This window comes from Frieseomelitta varia, unplaced genomic scaffold, assembly GCF_011392965.1.
Source record: "Frieseomelitta varia isolate USP_RPSP 00005682 unplaced genomic scaffold, Fvar_1.2 scaffold_800, whole genome shotgun sequence".
NCBI classification, from domain to species: Eukaryota; Metazoa; Arthropoda; class Insecta; order Hymenoptera; family Apidae; genus Frieseomelitta; species Frieseomelitta varia.
In genome coordinates this window covers 1-20,940 of record NW_025110591.1, presented here as the reverse complement: position 1 = coordinate 20,940, position 20,940 = coordinate 1, and the positions used below count along the sequence as shown (strand labels likewise).

Genomic DNA, 20,940 nt, shown 5'->3' with positions numbered 1-20,940 from the left:
AGTTTGCAGTGCTTCATTTGAGTAATCAAATGTTTATGCAACGATGTAATCATAGATTCTTTGACATATATAGTTCAATTGTTTAAAATTCGCTAACGTTTACGATTTCATTTTCAATTCAACATCTATGGGAAAGTTAACCAAAAATTGGCGATCTCACTTTTTTCCTCACTTTCTGATGTTTATTTTAAGTTTGTATGTATACGTTGATAATCTCAGTGACACGATTAACGTATATTGATTCACTTGTACTATTGTACTATTATTCTTACATTATCCTCCGCTCCATTAAATTTCAGTTTATTCTCTCTGTTCTGTTTTCTTTCTTTTATCGATATGTTATTCATTCAAGTACGGTTATTTTTGTTTTGCTTGCAAATAACGTAGAATTTTACTTGAAAATTGTAGACCCATTAGATATTACAGTGACGAACACATGTAAATACGGTTTCAATTTAATGGCATACTGCTGAGCGTATGATATGCAATTGATATAGGAACTTATATTGATTGACACACAGTTTGTGAAATGTCAAATTCAATGTACGTATGTATGTATATCAAAAGGAGAGACAAGCGTATTGATAAAAGAAAAAAAAAAGTCTCGTGCAATTTTCATTATTCTTAGATCAAGTCTTAATCATTGCACGAATATACGCCCTCTTTTCATAAACTATATATGAAACCCCGTATACGTTTAGCTACATTTGTTTTATACAAATCAATTGTCGTTATATTTAAGTTTTGTACACATCTTTGAATAGTGTGACACAATAACACTTCATTGTATAATGACATCATTATCGCTTCCATTCTCGTTATTTTTATTATTATTATTATTATTATTATTATTATTATTATTATTATTATAATGATTACTATTATTATTATTGTTATTTTTATTACCAGTACCATCGTCATCGTCATCGATGTTAATAATACAAATAAGATCATCATCTATTTATCATTATCATAATTCATATCGTACCATAGTTGTCGTTACCATAATTCTACGTTATAAAGTCGATGATTAACATGATTTTAATTGTACATGTGATTACATGCAGACCTGTTGTTGATGAATTTTCCCAAAATGAATTCAAAGAAAATCAAATGTTTTAAATTAATCGATATTGTAAAAAATAGCGTGTGTATATATATTTCGTTTTGCACGAAATGTCAATCATAAAAGTCGGTTATTCATTATATGTGATATTTTAAACCAAGATTCATAAATTCAATTAGATGTTGCGTTTATAAAAATTCCAATTGCCCATATTTCTATACTGTATTTTAAAACAGGATTAAAATTTTTCAGTTTTTTAATTCAAAAATTGTCGAAGCCTGTATGAATATACATATATATATAAGTCACGATAAATTTTTTTTGCTTTTTTTTCTTATATGTCATTTTCAATTAATTAATAATTTAATAATTTAAAATATTTAATCGTTATTACACGATATTGAAACAAAGGCGTTGAAAGAAATCAGTTCTTATTGTCAATAAAATATCACTTTAATTCGAATATGAGTATTTTATATTCTAATTAGATATCCTATAGCGATTATTCCGGTCAGTTTCTAGTATTTTTTAAACTATTACTACACAGTTAATGGAATATTGTCGTATAATTTGTGCGCATGCTTCCTATAAAATATATGTTCATTTTGCCAACTACTTCCGGTACGTGGAGTCGTCCATTTTTTCGAACACGCGCAATGGGGAAGGAGCCATTTTGTTCGGAGCAGCAACGTGGCAGCCGGCGTTCTCGGTCGTCTTTTCACAATGAGTATTTGTGAGTATTATTTAATGATGTACTATTTTGTAATGCTTTTTTTTATATATAAGTTTGAATACAAGTCTCTATGGATATTGTTATCATTTCTTCGCAAATTCTCGTGTCTGTTTTTTACGTTTCAACTGCTGCCTCCTTGCATGTTTTCCTTTGTATCAACTACACGCTTTTTCCATACTTTATTTTCTTTATTACTGTACTAATGTTTCGATTCCAACGTTTGTTATATTTGTTTATTTTTCAAAAATATGTTCATACGTATGTTTCGTATTTAAATTTATTAGCCATTTTTAACATTTTCGGATACGATTTAAACGAACAGTTTGCGTTCCTATCGGCGCTCCGATATTCCTTTGCGATTCTCGGAATTTTAATATTTCATTGATAAGAGATGTAATTACAAATTGTAAGAGTAATCAAAATCAAATTTTAATTGCTAAAATGATTTTTCAGTTATATCATTGTTGATCACGACTATCAGTATAACAAGTTGCTTCTCGGCCACCGAAATATTACAGTCAACGAGCTCGTACTTGACAAAGGCTGATAGGATTCATTTAAAAAAGATACTTGAACCAGGTTTAACATCAAACGATGTTACACTCGTGTATCATGCAGTTCATGGATATACATTTCTTGAGGAAGTTTTGCCAAACAAACAGGTAAAGAACCTCATTTTTATATTCTAAGACATTTTTATATTCTGCTTGGATATACTTAATATATAGATGATGAAACGTACAACCATAATTGAAATGTAATGATTTCTTGATTAGTCTTGCTGATCAATTTATTTGTATATGGAATTATTTTCTAAGAGTTTTTTATTGGTAATATTCAACAAGGTTTGTATGATTTTTAGGATATTTGTGACTTTTTAGTAAAAGTTATACAAGATGGTAACAACATCACAACGGAAAAAGCATTTTACATTGCATCTACTTGGCGAACTGTTGGAAATTGTCAAAGTAAATCTCCGTCCAATATTATAAAGGTTAGCATTCTTAAAAAGAATCGAAGCTTAAGATAATCAATCAATTTTTAAATGAATAATGATGTTTTAAAACTTTCGTTCTACTGGATTTCTATATTGAAGAAACTCACATTTACTGAAGAAAAGAAAAAAATTTTTACATACGCATTGGTGAAATTTTTTTTATTAGACTTAAAATGCAATTATTTTATTTAAATAGGTGCTCCGTACTGCGATAGAGAAAGAGACCTCGAGTATAATGGAATTATACTATGCAGTAAGCGGACTGACTATTTTGTCAGAAAAATTGTCACGTGATAATGTCGACAACGTAATTAAGACCATACAAAATACGTTACGGAAAGATGACAATTTGTGGAAGTATGGTCTATTCTGTTCATATTTTAAGCTTAATTCAGTCTTTGTCTTGTCAACAATTATCAAAAAAGTTCTAATTTCTTTTAATCGGATGTTTTACGAGCAGCTTCGCCTACACATTTCACATTGCTTCAGACCTTGGTAGTACACTTGGTTTTGATCGTATACAGGATGCAATTGTTCAAGCAGATGAGATAGATGGACAGTATTTACAATTCGAAGGTGGTCTCTCTGTAACTAGTGAGTACTGAGTGCGTTGTGTGACTGGTATTACCTACAATACGTTACAAGAAATAAGATTGACTTCTTAGAAACTGCATTGTTGTCATTAGAGAACACATTTTGTTTGTTTTTTAGGTTCCTTAGTGAACGGTATCTTCAAGCTGTCCAACACATTAAAAAAGAAACCGCCATTAATACCTCGACAAATAGTAAAACTGACCAATTATTTTCTAACTCGACGTTCCGTGCAGACACCAAGAGGCGTTTCAAATTTACTTTCTGCATTAACGACTTTAGCAAATAACGATGTTGAAAAACCAACCTGCATAACATTAGCTAATGAAGAAATCAGCATTTCTACTCAACAGCCCTTGGTGACAATAAAAGTTTGCGACATACTAGGCAATCCATTAAGCAACTCGGTCAAAGTGGTCGCAAATTCTGCAACAAGAGTCGACGACGATATTGTCATATTCAACAAACAAAGTTTGCAGGCTTCGCCTACAGATAAGTAAGTGTTAAAACCTTCACAGCCTTTCCCCATTACTTTACCAACTCGAATTATCTTTTTCAAGTTGGTTATACGTTGGGGTAAAGTGTTCACGTTGGTACTATCTTTTAATCTTTTATTAAAATCATGTAAAAGATCAAGAAGTTCAACAAACAATTTTTCATGTACATATTTTGAATAATATAGAAGGCTTTAAGTATTCTAATATGATTATTAAATTTTAGAACTTTATTTGTAATGAATTTTATGGAAATGAAACCAGAACGTGGATTCTATAAGATATCAGTCACAGCTGGTGCGGTAACGAATACTGTTACAGTAAAAGTTCTTTGCGAAGTTGTGGTTGATCATATGGAAATTGGTACTGCCGACGCCGACCAAACTACTCAACCAAAGCTAACACGGTAATTGAATCGAAATGGTAAATTTAAATCTGCAAATCGTACGTGTAAATATATATATATCTATATACTTAGATATTGATTACAGAGTTCTCTTCCCTGAGAAATTATCACAAAAGATCGAGGCTGACTCCCAACAGAAATTAGTCATGCGATTCTTACTGAGAGATGGTGCTAATAAGAAACCCATGCGTACACATCAAGCATTCGTACGACTTTCTTCCGCGTCCACTTCAAACGATGATAAAAAAGGACACGAAATTCTTTTCGTCGCTGAAACAGATACATCGCATCTTTACAAATTCGATATGGTACGCTAGTAATTTCTATTGAAATTAAAATTTAAACTATCGCGTTCTACAGTTCGAACGTTTTAGCCGATAGGAACTGCAGCTGCGAATTTTGACTATCAAAGTGGGGATTATAACGTGGAACTGATTATTGGTGATGCAGTACTGAGTAATCCTTTCCAATGGACAGTGGCAACGATTAATCTAAAGTTCTCTGAATCATCTTCGATCGGACGAGCAGATAAAAATGCGCTTTACGAAGACGAATCTAATATTTATACGACCAAGCCAGAAATAAAGGTATAACTTGTGTTTTACTGTTACTCGTAATTGATAATTTGAACCATTTTATATGTAACAAACGCTTTGGATACATATTGCAACAATACCTTCACCGTACGCGGTATCTTATTATTCTATGTCTGACAGAAACCAATGCTCGTTAGTGATAGCAATCGTTTCAAGATTCTATCACCTCCTTAACATTGGGAAACAAAACTATTGCCGTCGAAATATATTACGCTAATTTAATATTTTGAAATTAAATTGTATTTAAGACGAATGTTTATATTCGTATATTAAATTGTAGTTTCGACGGACATTTTTATACATTTGAAATTTTTCTTGTATTAACTTTACGATTAAAGTTTATGATTAAATACTACGTTCATTGAGAAGTATTTGTACGTTACAGCACATGTTTCGCCAACCCGAGAAGAGGCCTCCTGCCTTTGTTTCAAACTTATTTACCGGTCTATGTTTAGCACCAATTCTCTTGTTGTTTATTTTATGGGCTAAACTTGGCGTGAATATATCAAATTTCCCATTTTCGATCAGTGCTGTGACGTTTCATCTTGGACTTGGAAGTAAGTATTTCAGTTGTAACTAGCACGTATATTATTGTTGATCATCAACATCACTCGTAGCTTGCCCGATAACTGACGAATTATAATTTTCGGTTAATTTGTTATCATTCGGGCATAAAAAAAAAGTGATTTTTTCGCAAGTGTAATTGCTACCATGTTACAGTTGTAGCCCGATTTTCACGACATTCTATTCAAGAATTGGTTTATACTTGAACGCTACGCCGTAGATTCTATCACTTATAAATAATTTTTACTTATTATAAAGTATTATCAAGTAATAATATTTATTCTTTTTGTGTGTTTTCAGGTATTTTCACACTTTTCGGAATATTTTGGTTAAAGCTAAACATGTTTGTTACTCTTCGATATCTTTTCGGTCTTGGTATTGTCACATTCCTTGCTGGCAATAAAATGTTGTCACGTATAGCGCATAAACATAAATCACGTTAACTCGTTAGAGCACAATAATATTTTTATAATTGTGTTTTTACGAAATTTAAATTATTTTGCAAGGAGAATGAAAAAAAAAAAAGAAACAGGCAAATATAAGACTGGGGCTCCGTTAGTACGAATAAATCGCCGAAAGTAATGAACGAACTGGTGTTTCATCATGAATATCGATCGTAGTGTAAACGACAGAGCAATGCGAGCGATAGCAATACTATTTTCCACTGTAATCGCGTGCGAAATTAGTTGAATTTACGATTGTAACGAATTATCAACAATTGCCATGAACAATTTTATTTGTTCAAAATAACTTGCATTTCATGTTTATCAGTACGCGATATACCTGTTACAATAATGCATAAGAAATTGCGAAATCCTCCGATTATTGCATTTTTGATTCTTTTTTCGATTTAAGATTTCATGTATGCGTAAAGTACCATTGAAAACAAATATAGTCACGTCATTTTCGATGGTGTATAACTCAGTTGTACTTGATGATAATAAAAATCAATTTTTAGTAGATCTTGTGTTATAATCTGTCGATATATACGTGTCAAAGCATGTCGAACCTGTGTCATCGATAAGACAGCGTTTCACCAATTTTCGCAAATTATTCGCTTGTATTATTAACTGATTTTTTTCGCCACGTAGTTCGGTCGTGATTATTTGCGTGAAACCTATTCTACGCCAAAAGTTAATGGTATGTTGAAAGTCTTTTACAACCTAAAAAAAAAAAAAAAAAAAAAATTACCGTGAGAATGGTTATAACTAAAATGCGTATAATGTATTATATCATGCGTATGTGAATAGGAGTGAACTGAGTTGTAACTGTTTGAAGTGGAAGGACATCGTTGTCATCGGTTATTGATAATCTCATGGGATGATTATCGATCATTGGAAGTATTTTTTCATCCTGTGTCTCGTATTTTCGACAGATTTGCATATAACCGAGTATACGTTCTGCTTTAATCAACAAACCTCTCATGTGTTTTACACCACGATTATATTCCTTGGACATTGTCGTTGTTTTATGTTTATCTTTTTTACAACCTAATAAATAACTTGTTATCAAATAATTTATCGTTTTCTCATTGCGAATAAGATAAATGTATCGAAAATATGTACCAAAAATGAAACGTTCGTTCGTTTCTCGATAAATATTGTGGAAGAAATTTGATTCTCTTGTAATTTCTCGTAGCTCAATCATCGATTCTTTTTTGTAAGAATTAATCTTACTACGAAATTTCATAATCCTATCAAAGAGAATCGCGATACGCATGTATTGTCGAGTTATCATTTGTTGATCAATCTGATCCTTTTTCTTGATGATCTCGTAATCTTTTCGTCGATCTTCCGTATCTATATATATGTATGTGTGTGTATACATACACGCACACATATGACGAGAGAGAGAGAGAGAGAGAGAGAGAGAGAGAATATTACAAAACATTCACAATACGTAGAATCTAAATACAGGAGTACATACTTTTACGATAATCGGAAAAAATGTTGCGCAAACCGGTCCATAAATTCTCTAATTTTTTTTGAAGTTGCGTTATAATTATTCTTTTTTCGTTGTCACCATCCTCCATAAATGCGTTGATTTTACCTTACAATTAGAAACTATATCAGACAGTTTAATGACAATGCTCTTATCTTTTTAGTATTAATGACATATAATTATGCGGAAATGATATGATTTGATTTGGAAAATATTTGCAGGTAATATATATATATATCTTACTAATCGCAGTACTTCTTGCGATATTTGATGCATTTTCACCTCGATGACTTACGAGCAAGTTAATTTTTCGCAAAGCAATTTCTTTTTTATTTCGATAATAATTAATATTTTCAAATTGAGAAATTTTATCAGCCAACACTGTTTTAACATTTCCATAAAAGAGCGTATTGACGTCTGCTAGTCGAGTTTCGTGTGCCTCCAATGATTTATCGATTAATTCTACATGAGCGCCGTTTATTGTCCGATGTTGATTTTGAGCTTCTTGCAGACTATCCAATAATAAACTGATGCTGCAAAAATACAGGGAATTTCCATGATGTACAAATTTTAATGGATTGTCGTTCGTCCTACCTGTAGTCCTTGAAGTCAATGGCATGTTCCAAAGTCTGCCAAGTTACATCGATCTTTCTCCAGACATCCGGCATTTTTACGCGTATAAGCGTTTCTCTCCAAAAACGTTGATTGCGTTCCGTATTCAAAGCGCTGAACTTCAGTTCGTGGAACAATTTTTCTCGTTTGACATTTTGCATGGATAATTTGTTGTTGTTGTCTTTACGGATTAATTTGTTCCTTGTTTTTCGTTTCAGTTTAGGAGCCATCTCATCGCTTAAATTTTTATCCCCAACTTTACCTTTCTGAGAATTTTTCCTTTTCTTACCTTCTTCTACGGATTAGGCTATATTCCTGTCGATTCGATTTTCATTCTGTAAACATATGACTCTGTTCTTTCGATCAATCGCGAATATCACTCGCGAATATTATCGGTTTTCTTTTGTCGTTCATTGTCAAACAACAGAATAGTACATCTGATATTTGATGCTTTATCGTATCCCACGTTTTCGTCCCACGACGAGTATTGTCATTTGAATGAAAATTAAATTTTCCTACCATACAACAAGTATCACAAATGTAATACAGTGGTATACACATGCCCTTATATCTTATATCTTATATGTCTTGTGTGTCATATCTTGTAATCACAAACGAGAAGAGAATTCTTCGTTGCGTTACACATTATACACGTAGATAAATGTGTATGTATGTACGTATTTCTTTATCCGTCAATAAGTATTGTATCATTATTCGTTATAGATAGACTAGACATTCAATATTAACAATATCACATATTATATATATATATATATATATATATATATATATATATATATACGTAAATGTTGTACATATAAAATTAATAACTTTAACAGCTTTTTGTAAACAACCAGAGATGTTGTTCCATTACTCTCGATATATGTCACTTTTTCTTTTTTCGCGACTTGTCCAAATTTGTGTGTTGGAATCTTCGATATTATGAAATTAGAGAATCGACTGTTTGTACTGTTGAGTGAAAGCCGGTTAGCAAACAGTCTGGATGTCTTTTCTCCAATTATCGGTGATCTTTTTCGTGAGAGTTTTGTATGATATTATGTATGTACGTCCAATAACAAACAAACAAACCTCTATTCCAGTTTTAATACTAGTTTACGTCAAGATATGATAAAGTATCAAATTTTACGCTCGTGGTGCCAAGTTCTAAGAAAATAAAGCAACGAGAAAATTCAGCAATTTTTGACCAGTCACGACATGAGTTCAGATAAATACGAGAATTAGAGAAGGGGGATACTAACCAAGTAAAGATACATGCCTTTTAATAAGTTGAGGAGAAGGAGAGATTTGCTAAATTCCGGTTTTAAAACTAGAAACCCACAATACCGATATAGAAGGGATAAAATCTGAATTTCTCACACACATATATATATATATATATAAGAGTCACTTGGTTTGAAACATTGCAATACTTTGTTGGTAACGAGTCCGTCAATCTCGGCGAGGTAAGTATTGCCTATTTGTATGTACGTATATATGTGCACTCTTTCAAAAGTTTTAGTCTCATGCACATAACGATTTGTTACGATTCTATTGGTTTATATCCTATTCACTTCTTGCTTTCCTTTTTTTATTTTTCTTTTTCCTTTTCCTTTTCCTTTTCCTTTTCCTTTTCCTTTTCCTTTTCCTTTTCCTTTTCCTTTTCCTTTTCCCTTTCCTTTTCCCTTTCCTTTTCCTTTTCCTTTCCCTTTTCTTTTTTCTTCTCTCTTCTGGTCCCTTCCTCCTTCTATTAATAATCGCGATGAAATGAATTTTGTTTTCTAGATGAAATTATTGTATCTTCTTGTGCTCGTGGCATTGCTTGTTGATTATATTCACACGTTGTCTTTGGCCGCAAGTGAAGAAAATCGTCCCTTTATCACACGCAACGATAAAACTGACGAAGCAAACCTAACCCGTATAAGGAGAGTTGCTTTGCTTAAATTGCCTTTGCTCGCAGGAGCAACTGTAATTGGTAAAAAAGCACTTTTACTCGGTGGTGCTACCGTTGGAGCTAAGGCTCTAGTCGGTGCTGGAATTCTTGGAGCTGGTTTGTACAAAGCTAACTAGTGAGTATATGTATATATATATATATATTTCCAAGGTGTTCTGTTCGTTTTCAAGTGTGTGTTTATTTATTGCATTTCTCGTTTAACACAATTGCATTTTCTGTGAATCCTTTGCGTATGCGTCAGTTATGGCGGCGGTTATGGAGGTGGATATGCAAACTACTATTACGTGCCATCCGCTGCATCAAGTTGGGTCTGACGACTATAGAATACTCACGCAATATGCGATTATGTCAACAATTTCATATTAATCGACGACTAGTTGTATACCTAAATAATTTTGTTACTTAATAAATCGATTTATGGAAGAAATTGGCATCAAGCGTTTATATTTATATTCCAAGAGATATCTACATACATACACTCGATACATACACACATGTACATATTTACATACGATGTACGTGTATTACATAACACGTTGAAATGAAAATGTATAATAATACGTAAGTGAATAACTATAACATTTATCTTTGTCTATGTCTATGAAAATGTATAATTCAAGTGAATTATAAATAAATATAAAATTTGATTTATTACAATTGTTAATGACGGCGAGAACATTAGAAAAAACAAGAAGAGGAATATAGATAAAAAAGAAGAAAGAGATATCTAAAATGTGCGTTGTTTCATTCGCGATATACATACATACATATCGTTTCAGTTGCAGTTTGTAGCTATAAATAATAGTAATAGTCGCATTGAAATTGTAGCAGTTAGTAAAAGTTTTGACTTTGTAACTGGTGATAATTGATCGTTTGAATGACAATAAATTATTGGTGGAGTTCATTGAAATATTCACTGCTCATTTAATTATTGTACGATAGACAAAAATTGGGCAATCGGTTGGTAAAAGAATTTCAAGGTAAAGCACGCAGTTAAAAACGTTGCGAGACGGATTCGATTTTCATCGATGAATACGTAACGATTCGAAGCATTGTAAAAGCAAGCACTTTCTTATCCGTCTTTTCTCTCACTTTTGCAATCTTTTTCTTTTCTTTTGCGTTTGTATTCACTATTCTCGTCGCGTATTGTTCCGTTACCTAATTCATTGAACGATCGACATCTGACGAAAATGTAAGTAAATCGAAAATGATGCGACCGGATTCATTATTATTCGACGACTGTTCGTTAAACTTGCGACATTCACGGTTAAAAGCGCGACACAGTGTTACGTATCAACAGACGTAACATACATACATTATTTGATGTACGGATCAATTGACGCTGTTTTTATACATGTACACACGGACACGCGCTACCATTGTTTCATTAAACTTTTTCTTTCATATTGATACATACATACGTACATACATACATACATGAATACATTCATTCGTATGTAACTATAAATCTTTTATCGTATCAAACTCGCTTGAAATTAATATTAAGTTTAAGTGAAAATTGCTAACGTACTGCAGCAGGTAAATGTACAAAAATGCATGTATGAATTTTCTTGTGCATTGCCGATCAACGATAAGAAGAATTGCAGTTTCGCAAATGCAATTACACGAAATATCTTCCAAGATTAAGCACAGTTCAACGTTTCACGTTTATGTTTCATACGTCAGGTTAATTAAATTTCAAGATCAACGCGACGATAGCAAAAAGGACAGATCCATAGTATAGAGGCTAAAGAAGCTTCAAGATACCAATATTGTCACCTCATCATCATGTCGCAAGTAGTTCGAACGCGGTGAAAACATTTAAGTGTAACATTTAAAAAGAAACTCGAACAGGAGAACCCGAACGCAGGTTCGATCGCCTGAATAGGTGGGAGAATTCGTTGCTTCGAAGGTAGGCAAGGCTGTATATAAAATCAAAGGAAGCTATCGAAAAGGTGTCATACGCATTTACGCATTTACGCATACTACATACGAGTTAAAAACGTACTCTCTGTATACGTTCAACATTGTTCATAGATCCTTGATACGAAATGCAACGAAACAATACAGCGGTAAGAGAATGAAAAATACATGTATAAACGCGCTATAACAATTAAACAATTATTAAATAAGTATAGTACTTTTAATCTTAAGTGGTAATCTTTTTTCCTTCCTTCATGATAGATGCAGTCCATTATCATCGTAATTTTTGCTGTTTGTTGTTATGTCGTACCGTACGTAATAGCTAAACAAGATACTTTACCATCGATAGAGACTAGTTCTTCTATTGTCGATCAGTCTGCTGTCCAAACGGCGATTAACGAAGAACATTCGGATGCTACGTTAAATAGGCAAAAGAGGACACTTTTGTTGAAGAAAAAACTTATCGGAGCAGGCCTTTTGGGTTTTGGGCTGGGTGCCATAAAAGGGTAAAAAGCATTTTTTTTTTTTATATCTATGTATCATTTATATGGAAATTTTATATCTATATATCATTTAGTGGAAAATGAAAATGCACTGCAAAATAGCAACTCGTTTGCATTGATTATTAGCTTATGGATTTGTAAGATTGCATGGATACAACTAATCTTGATATCTACAAAATCTATATGTACATGCATATACGTACGTTTCATTCCATTTTTTTATTCCATCATTTTCAGATACAAAGTTGGTTACAAGACTGCCCCACAAGTTCATCATGTATATTTGTCAGCTCCTCCAGCATCCGTAAAATACGTTGAATACATTGACAAGCCAATTTTCATTGAAAGGATAATTGAAAGGCCAACTCCGGTGTTTAAACCGATACACGTTGAATACAAAGATTCTTCTCCTTATGGGTAAGTAAATGTAAATTATGTATTTATATAGGTACTTGTATATAGGTAATTATGTACCATATTATATTTATGTATATTATACTTTATTAGATAGATACTTATATATGTATAATTCGTCGCGTTGCGTCTTACTGCTTTGATTTTCTTCGATGTGTGGCATGTTACTAATCAAGTTTACTTCTTCATATTTCTTATACTTTTTTATTCAGGCCTTGGTAATATCAAAATCGTCAATCAAGCTGGCAAATAATTATGTGAAAGTTGGCTAAAAAGTTATTGAATAACAATGCAATACTCATCAGAGAATCAGGAAGAAAAATCTGTGAATTGAAAGAAATTGTACTTGTATTACTATTGTTAAAACGTCACGTCCCGTCGTGTCGCGTTGTATTTGTTGGTTCATTTTCACCTACACACGTACACATATGTACGCGATCTATGCAATCTATGCATACGTTCAAATTTTATTGTATAATCGAATAAAATGATACTTGATCCATTTAATTTTATAATTTTAATTAATGATTTAAATAGATGTCATACTTTTCTACTGTAGAAAATAAATTATTGCACTAGAAAAAATACAAAATAACACGAATTATTTTTATTCTTATTCCTATTCCTATTCCTATTCCTATTCCTATTCCTATTCCTATTTCTATTCCTATTCTTATTCTTACTCCTATTTCTATTCTTATTCTTATTCCTATTCCTATTTTTATTCCTATTTCTATTCTCATTCTTGCTCCTATTTCTATTCTCATTCTTATTCCTATTCCTATTCCTATTCCTATTCCTATTCCTATTCTTATTCATATTCTTATTCTTATTCCTATTCTTATTCTTATTCGTATTCCTATTTTTATTCCTATTCCTATTCTTATTCTTATTCCTATTCCTATTCTTATTCCTATTCTTATTCTTATTCCTATTCCTATACCTATTCCTATTCTTACTCCTATTCCTATTCCTATTTCTATTCCTATTCTTATTCCTATTCCTATTCCTATTCCTATTCCTATTCTTATTCCTATTCTTATTCTTATTCATATTCTTATTCTTATTCCTATTCTTATTCCTATTCTTATTCTTATTCCTATTCTTATTCTTATTCTTATTCTTATTCTTATTCTTATTCTTATTCTTATTCCTATTCCTATTCCTATTCTTATTCTCATTCTTATTCTTATTCTTATTCTTATTCTTATTCTTATTCTTATTCTTATTGGTATTCGTATTCGCATTCGTATTCCTATTCCTATTCCTATTCCTATTCCTATTCTTATTCTTTTATTCTTCTTTATATTATTTCGGAAAATATAATAAATCGTAGACATATAGTTTATTTGTTAAATGATTTAAAAGACTTAATATTAAATTTTTCTACAACTTATTATCGATCACAATTGTTTCTTGTACAGTGTATACATCTATGTATACGCGTTGCAAGCGCTGCAATGCAAAAGATTTACTGGTGAAATTTATTTGTTATTTCCTGGTAATTTTTTGCTCACTTATTGATATTGTGAAATGTTCGTACATCTATCACACAAATTATTGCATACTCGCATATAACATATTCATATGTGTTATTCTTTGTTACATTTTATGTTTATGCTAACTTTACGTGTACAACTAAGGTTGTACATGGACACAATTTAATTGGCGCATTAAACATCGCAGCGTTCAATTTATTAATTTTTGATCTCGAAGTACATATTACATTTGAAAAATTCGCCAGTTTTACAATAGACAATTGTACTACGGAAATCTGACGGAGGAGAAACATGCCTACATTTTTATATTGTAAATTTTTGAGTTATTGTCAACGACGAAGAGGGGACGATGTTGTGCACGTTCGTGAGAAAAAAGTAAAGCTTTTTCTCTTATTCCATGGAAACAGTATGAATGGAAATATGGAAACTTGGTTGCTTGTCAAATTGCACGCAATCACATTATAATAATAAAGTTCATGTTATATTTTCTTCACCAGTCTTTCATGATATGAAGGATAGGTATTTCAGCAAACTTTTAGGAACAATCTTAACGACACGATTGTTGGAAGAATTGTGCATTTTAATGCATTTAATGCGCAATGTTTCATTTTAGATTATAATTAATTACATCAGGAAATCTGTTAAAAAAAAAAAAAAAAAAACAAAAAACATATGGCTAATTTGAATTACACTGGCAGTATAATATATTACTTACACCGGTGTAATTAAGTATATTTAATATTTCTCATGCTGAAATCAACATATTGAAGAACAATTTCAATATCTACTCTCAGATGAATTCGTAAAGTTTTCAAATCCAATATTTTCAAGTATGCTGTAGGTTCGCTAACAATAAATTGCTAAAGCAGTATTACTCGTGCTGCTTATTTTTTTAACTACTTTCATGTCACAGAATCAAAATCAGAATGGATTAGAATCAGAAACGGAATCAGAATGAAAATTAGAATTAGAAATCGAATCAGAAACAGAGGTAGCATCAGAGTCACGATCAGAATCAGAACACTGTTACAGCTACGTCGTGCACAGTTGGACCATCGTTGCAACACGAACATCGTTTTAAAATAAAAACAACAAATTTTGAAGAGACAATTTTTATCGAATAATCTCCGTATCTATGATGTAAGCGTAACAGGTACATGTATTTTATGGACACTTATTGTTATCAGCAGCAGAATTTTTTACAATAGTTTTGTCACTTAGTGTCACACAATATCATCTTCTATCTATAATTTTTAACCAAATGTCATATAATCATTTTAAAACGACGAATTATTCTAAATTAAGGAAAACACGAAGAAATTGCAATTTTTTACAACATACGTACCATTGTCTGACATGTACCGTTCCGTATGTTGCATTGCATTAAAGTTTCGCTATATTATATTCGTAATGAAACAAGTACGTTTCTAATATGTATTACGACCAGTATTTAAGTATTAATACATCCGAATCTGTATGCCCTGAATTGCCTTTTTCGTGAAGAACCCTGCTTGACAAGTGACATTACACCACTAGTTCTCTGCTGCTTGATGTGTAAATAATAATAATACTATATCTATTCTACAGACTCACGCACACACCCACACGCACACATGTATATAACATATATATATAACACTTATACTGCACTCATATAGACATTTTTTTTGTTTTAGCGCAAGATTAAATTGTTTATAAATTGGAAAATAAATTGAAAAATTGAAATATAAATTGAAAATTATAAATAAAATAACATATATATAGCATATATAATATATTACATATGTATTATATAATACATAACATATATAAATTGACATTTTTGACACGAACTCTTGTCTAAAATCAATTCGGTAATCAGCTTACCCACTTTTAATAAACATTTCACACGCTATCGACAATTCGACGTGTTCATCACTAAAGAAATAAATAAAGAAATATTTATTACCAAAGAAATAGTTAGAAAAAACAGAAAATTAATTTGTACGTTCTATACATATGCATGCCTACGTAACAGAGATTGTCATACGCGATAAATGGATACATATATGTATGTATATGAACTTTTCGCCATATTTCGCGATTGTAATCAGAGATTAATTATCAATTGATTATCGATCCATTATCAATATCATAAAATTGTAAGAAACAATTATAACTGGATAAGGAATATTTTCAGTTCGCACGACTGCTCTTTTGTTATCATCTTAGAAATTTAACATCTTGTATACAGAGAACATATCCGAAAGTCCACGAATATGTGACGATTGTCATATATTTTGTAAAATTTTAATTGCAAGTGCTCACCGATCGACATTTTAACCAACTATAAAATGGAATATTCTTCAACGTAGCGTTAAAGATTCTACTGAAAGAGAAACAGATGCGGCTTGTCTATAGTGTTGAAGAAGAGAAGCTGGAGTAGATGGTACTTCTTCGATACGTTCCAAATCATTCGCTGCTCCCGCGCTATTTTGCTTGTACAGTCTTGGTACTGTGTTTATGTTTTGCTGTTGCAATGATAGTGGTTGCGGTTGTAGTTGCTGCTGCTGCTGCTGCTGCTGCTGCTGCTGTTGTTGTTGTTGATGATAATGATGGTGCTGTAGTTGCGGTTGATAGTTACCTTGTTCAGTGAAACCGAGGCAAACTGTCTCATCTGGGCGATCTAAACTGAACTGCCTTTTCAAGAAACGACAACCTGTGCTTTTCCCTAAAAAAAAAAAAAAAAAAAAAAAAAAAAAAATGGAATGGATGATCAATTGGATTCATAATTTAAGACTGAGTAACGAAACCTGAGAAATTTGCAGAACAAAACTTGCCATAATGTTCGTTTGGAGAGAGACATCTGTAATGATTATATGGCGTACTCAAGTCGTTCTCATCGATATAACCTATCCTCCGATGTCTTGCCGGACCTGGTCTATAAGGGACTGTAGTTGAGCTTGAAATTGACGTAAGAGAACTGGTAGATGCGCCAAGAATAGTTGTTTCCGTATAAAATATAGCAGATGTTCCTAAAGATGTTTGAGTATCGTTGCAAGTAGTAGTCTTGATAACAGTGGCTGGATTAGCATCATCGCTTTCTCTTTCGCTCGATTTTTTCTTTGACGATAAAATTTCCAATGTGTTAACCATTGATTTCGAAAAAGAATTTGAATCATGCACAGATTGTTCGTTGTGCACAGAGACTGCAACTCTACACGTTTCTGGATTTTTGTTGATATTTTCGACTTTATTATCGTCGATGTTCACATTATGACATTCGTTGTCATAAGCTTCTCCTTTTGTGTCTTCGCATGATAGATCCATGGGCACGGAACTAACGTCTGGTGATACGGTGCTTTCTTCGTTCGTTAAACTCTCCAATATCAAACTCTCGTTCAGCCTTTAGCGTGGAAATTAAATACAGGCAATGTCAAATTAGTTGATTATTCGATGTTTATTTATAAATAGAAGAAGGATCGTTTATAGATTAATATCATTTGTATTCGTGCATTTATTTGTATTTATATTTGTTATGACACGTTACATAGAAAAAATTGTTGTCTACGCGCGCGTGCATATCATCATGTATCCATTATATTATCGCAATCGTTCCGATCGTCCTAATTGCACGTGTAACTACCGTGTTTAATACGTACGTAAAATGCAAGGTATCATTGTTTATAGTTACATTATCTTATTTATTACCGATTTCTGACTTACCCATGGTTTTCCCTGGAGATGGCGGCAGTATGGCAACAGATAAAAGCATTAAAAATCTGAAAAGCAAATAGTCCAAATGAAGATCTACCAAATCAAAGTATACGATGCAGATGCGATGAGCTTTGAATATTCAAAGGAAAATAGAAAAAGAAGAAGAAGAAGAAGAAGAAGAAAAAGAAGAAGTAGAAGAAGAAGTAAAGATCGGTGAGAGACGATTGACATTTAACAATGTCCAATTGGTCGTATTCCTTAAATGTTACGATATTCGATGAAATAAAATAAATCAAATCGATAGAGTGAAGAAAAACGAGAAAAAAGAAAAGAAAAGACAGACGAGGCAAATTAAGGATCAATTTATAGAAGAAATATTTATAAATAAATAAACAAGATGAATACGTATATACATAGGTGCATAGGTAATTTCTTTTTCCTAAAAGATAATGGAGAATATAAATACATGGATATTTATGTATGTATGTATGTATGTATGTATGTATGTATAGGGGTGGCTTTGCAACGAAATAGAAATACCGAACGGGTATAAAGACTTACCCAAGTGGCGGTGGTGCTGGAAGTTCCTTATCGAAACCTTGTTTCCCTAGTAACCAATAAGTAGGCATCTTTCCCTTGCCTTTAACTTCTGTCGGTCCACGGTATTCGATCTGATATCCACCCACCTGAGTCAGTCGATCTCTTGTTGCTTGACTAAGATGAATACGCCATGGTGCACCAGTAGACTCCATTCTCGATGCAGTGTTAACGGTATCACCGAAAAGGCAATATCTTGGCATAGTCAGGCCAATAACACCGGCACAACAAGAGCCTACGTTCACGTAAACAAGATACACCGTTGAAGAAAATATAGGTACGTGCGCATATGGCTATTATGTATGAATATTATGGGTATTATGATTGATAAAATAAATAACGTCTGCTATATAGTGTAGATAGATGATACGATACTTAACCAGTATGAAGGCCAATACGAAGTCTCAGTTGAGTTCTGGGCAGATGTTTCAGTTTGAATTTTCCACTTTGATGTAGTAAATCGAGAGCCATGGTAGCTATTTGAGAAGCATGGTCTGGTATTCTTACCGGACAACCACCTACAACCATATAAGCGTCTCCTATTGTTTCCACCTGTAACGGTGAAAAGGAGAATGTTTCTTGTAAATAAGTATTAATTACGATTTTTACAATTATTAACTATAAGTGTTACACGTTATGTATTGTGTTTATTCTGTCTTTCTTTGTCACCTTATATACAGTGTATGCGTTGATCGTAGCGTCAAAGCAGGTGTATAAATCGTTTAAAAGATCAACTACTTGAAATGGGGTTGAATGCGCGGAGATGGTAGTGAAACCAACAATGTCCGAGAAATAGATTGTTACTTCTCGAAATTCTTCAGGGTCAACGGGCATACCTAGTTTCAATTTCTCCGCAACAGAGCTGAAATGCAAAAGATGATGGCGATGTGTTTGATCCACTGTTAAATTCTGTATTACAGAGAGAGAGAGAGAGAGAGAGAGAGAGAGAGAGAGAGAGAGATATGAGAATAATGATGATATGGTCTCAGGAGTAAGATATCTTCATTTACCTGGGCAACATTCGATTTAATAATTGTTCCGTTTTTTTTTTTTCCATGTCTAATTGTTCCGTACGTTCGCGTATCAATTCTTCCAAATTGTTCGAGTACTTTTCCAACATTTGGAACATCGTATCAACAATGTTGACTTTTCTACGAATATAAATTAACTAGATGTGATAAAATGAACACATCTATAATTATCTGCGTCAAGGTAATCAACAGATACAAAAAAAAAAAAAAAAAAAAGAAACAAAGATCAACTATATACATTTATGTAATATATATCTATGTATTCACCTCCCATGGTTGAGCTTTTTGAAAAGATCGTGAACATCGTTAAAATCGGGTCTCATATCTGGTGCTTCTGCCCAACATTGACGCATAATATTTATCGCTTCCGGTGGTGCAGCGCCTTTACTTACTGACGGTCTAATCAGTGGCGGTGGTTTCATCACTTTTTCAATGATGTCTGTATAGAGGGAGATGAAACATGAATTTCATTACGATTGCATTTTGATTCGACGATTTTAAAATTTTTTATAGCGCAAGGGAAATTTTCACAATGATTACACAGAATTCTCGTTTGTTACCTTCTGGAGACAAAGCAAGCATGCAAAATGGTTCTCCGCGAACTACTACTTCCTGCATAATAATACCAAAACTATAAACATCTGCTGCTTGCGTTCCTTTCTTCCGAAGATTTGGTTGCCTTAACAATTCGGGTGCCGTCCACAAAAGATCTAGACGAAACGCGAAATAGTGTTATTTCCATTGATCTAAGTTCACAACATTTATTGGACAGGTATAAAAAAAAGATTCCCTTATGACAGGAATTGTCGTACCTCTAGCGTTTTTTGTCGAAGGAACGATATTTTGTGCTTCGTAAAAAACAGGCAGTCCGTAATCGGTTACCTTGAGAACCCAGCGAGCATCGATAACGCAATTCCGCGATGTAAGATAACCGTGTACACGTACTGGCGTACTATGAAGATATCTCATACCCTTTAAATAGAAATCGCCAAATTTCAAATTTAATCACACATTTTTCCTTTTCGTTCTTTCTCTTGTACTTTTAAATATTTGTAAATATAGGTACGTTCGACAGACATACAAGAAACTTTGGTTCATGAAATTGATTTCAACTGTTTTATTTACCCGCACAAGATCGGTAAGAAATGATAATCTAAAGGACCAATCGAGTTTGATCTCGTCTTGCACTAGTACATCCTCTAACGATCCTCTTGAACAATATTCGTAAACAAGGCACGGTCTTGTTGGCTCGTTTAAACATCCTATCAGAGGATTCAGATTTTCATGGCGTAGACCATGGATCTATGATCGGAAATGCAAAAAAAA

At 32.6% G+C, this 20,940-nt stretch overlaps 5 protein-coding genes across 9 annotated transcripts; 3 read left to right on the top strand and 2 right to left on the bottom strand.

Moving 5' to 3' along the window:
- Nucleotides 1–1,663: 1,663 nt before the first annotated feature.
- On the top strand, nucleotides 1,664–6,409 carry LOC122536128 (dolichyl-diphosphooligosaccharide--protein glycosyltransferase subunit 2; the record flags this gene model as incomplete). The annotated part of the gene is made up of 11 exons (XM_043668239.1): nucleotides 1,664–1,799; nucleotides 2,253–2,461; nucleotides 2,662–2,793; nucleotides 2,993–3,153; nucleotides 3,257–3,390; nucleotides 3,508–3,883; nucleotides 4,108–4,287; nucleotides 4,373–4,595; nucleotides 4,662–4,874; nucleotides 5,269–5,440; nucleotides 5,748–6,409. Coding segments are annotated over 11 exons (2,079 nt in total), but the record flags the coding sequence as incomplete, so codon positions are not given.
- Nucleotides 6,166–11,356, bottom strand: LOC122536131 (dynein regulatory complex subunit 2). 4 transcript variants are annotated; one of them, XM_043668250.1, is made up of 6 exons: nucleotides 11,110–11,356; nucleotides 7,983–8,515; nucleotides 7,632–7,921; nucleotides 7,374–7,496; nucleotides 7,013–7,246; nucleotides 6,166–6,937 (listed from the first exon to the last, which is right to left on the bottom strand). In XM_043668250.1, exons 2-6 carry the CDS (start codon nucleotides 8,228–8,230, stop codon nucleotides 6,675–6,677), a joined length of 1,158 nt encoding a protein of 385 aa, XP_043524185.1. In that variant the 5' UTR covers nucleotides 8,231–8,515; nucleotides 11,110–11,356; the 3' UTR covers nucleotides 6,166–6,674. The 4 variants fall into 4 exon arrangements, with proteins under 4 accessions (XP_043524185.1, XP_043524186.1, XP_043524187.1 ...); XM_043668251.1 differs by having other exon boundaries at nucleotides 7,983–8,335; XM_043668252.1 differs by lacking the exon at nucleotides 11,110–11,356 and adding an exon at nucleotides 9,260–9,340 and having other exon boundaries at nucleotides 7,983–8,335.
- LOC122536134 lies at nucleotides 9,400–10,378 on the top strand. The gene is made up of 3 exons (XM_043668258.1): nucleotides 9,400–9,463; nucleotides 9,783–10,066; nucleotides 10,193–10,378. Exons 2-3 carry the CDS (start codon nucleotides 9,783–9,785, stop codon nucleotides 10,263–10,265), a joined length of 357 nt encoding a protein of 118 aa, XP_043524193.1. The 5' UTR covers nucleotides 9,400–9,463; the 3' UTR covers nucleotides 10,266–10,378.
- On the top strand, nucleotides 10,756–13,298 carry LOC122536133. Of its 2 annotated transcripts, XM_043668257.1 has the most exons (5): nucleotides 10,756–10,931; nucleotides 11,638–12,023; nucleotides 12,136–12,380; nucleotides 12,615–12,794; nucleotides 13,004–13,298. In XM_043668257.1, exons 2-5 carry the CDS (start codon nucleotides 12,003–12,005, stop codon nucleotides 13,011–13,013), a joined length of 456 nt encoding a protein of 151 aa, XP_043524192.1. In that variant the 5' UTR covers nucleotides 10,756–10,931; nucleotides 11,638–12,002; the 3' UTR covers nucleotides 13,014–13,298. The 2 variants fall into 2 exon arrangements, with proteins under 2 accessions (XP_043524192.1, XP_043524191.1); XM_043668256.1 differs by lacking the exon at nucleotides 10,756–10,931 and having other exon boundaries at nucleotides 11,467–12,023.
- A 2,743-nt stretch (nucleotides 13,299–16,041) lies between these two features.
- On the bottom strand, nucleotides 16,042–20,916 carry LOC122536129 (retinal guanylyl cyclase 2-like; the record flags this gene model as incomplete). The annotated part of the gene is made up of 11 exons (XM_043668240.1): nucleotides 16,042–17,000; nucleotides 17,110–17,675; nucleotides 17,996–18,007; nucleotides 18,548–18,818; nucleotides 18,964–19,135; nucleotides 19,253–19,445; nucleotides 19,594–19,734; nucleotides 19,882–20,053; nucleotides 20,175–20,324; nucleotides 20,427–20,586; nucleotides 20,740–20,916. Coding segments are annotated over 11 exons (2,379 nt in total), but the record flags the coding sequence as incomplete, so codon positions are not given.
- Between the last annotated feature and the right edge of the window lie 24 nt (nucleotides 20,917–20,940).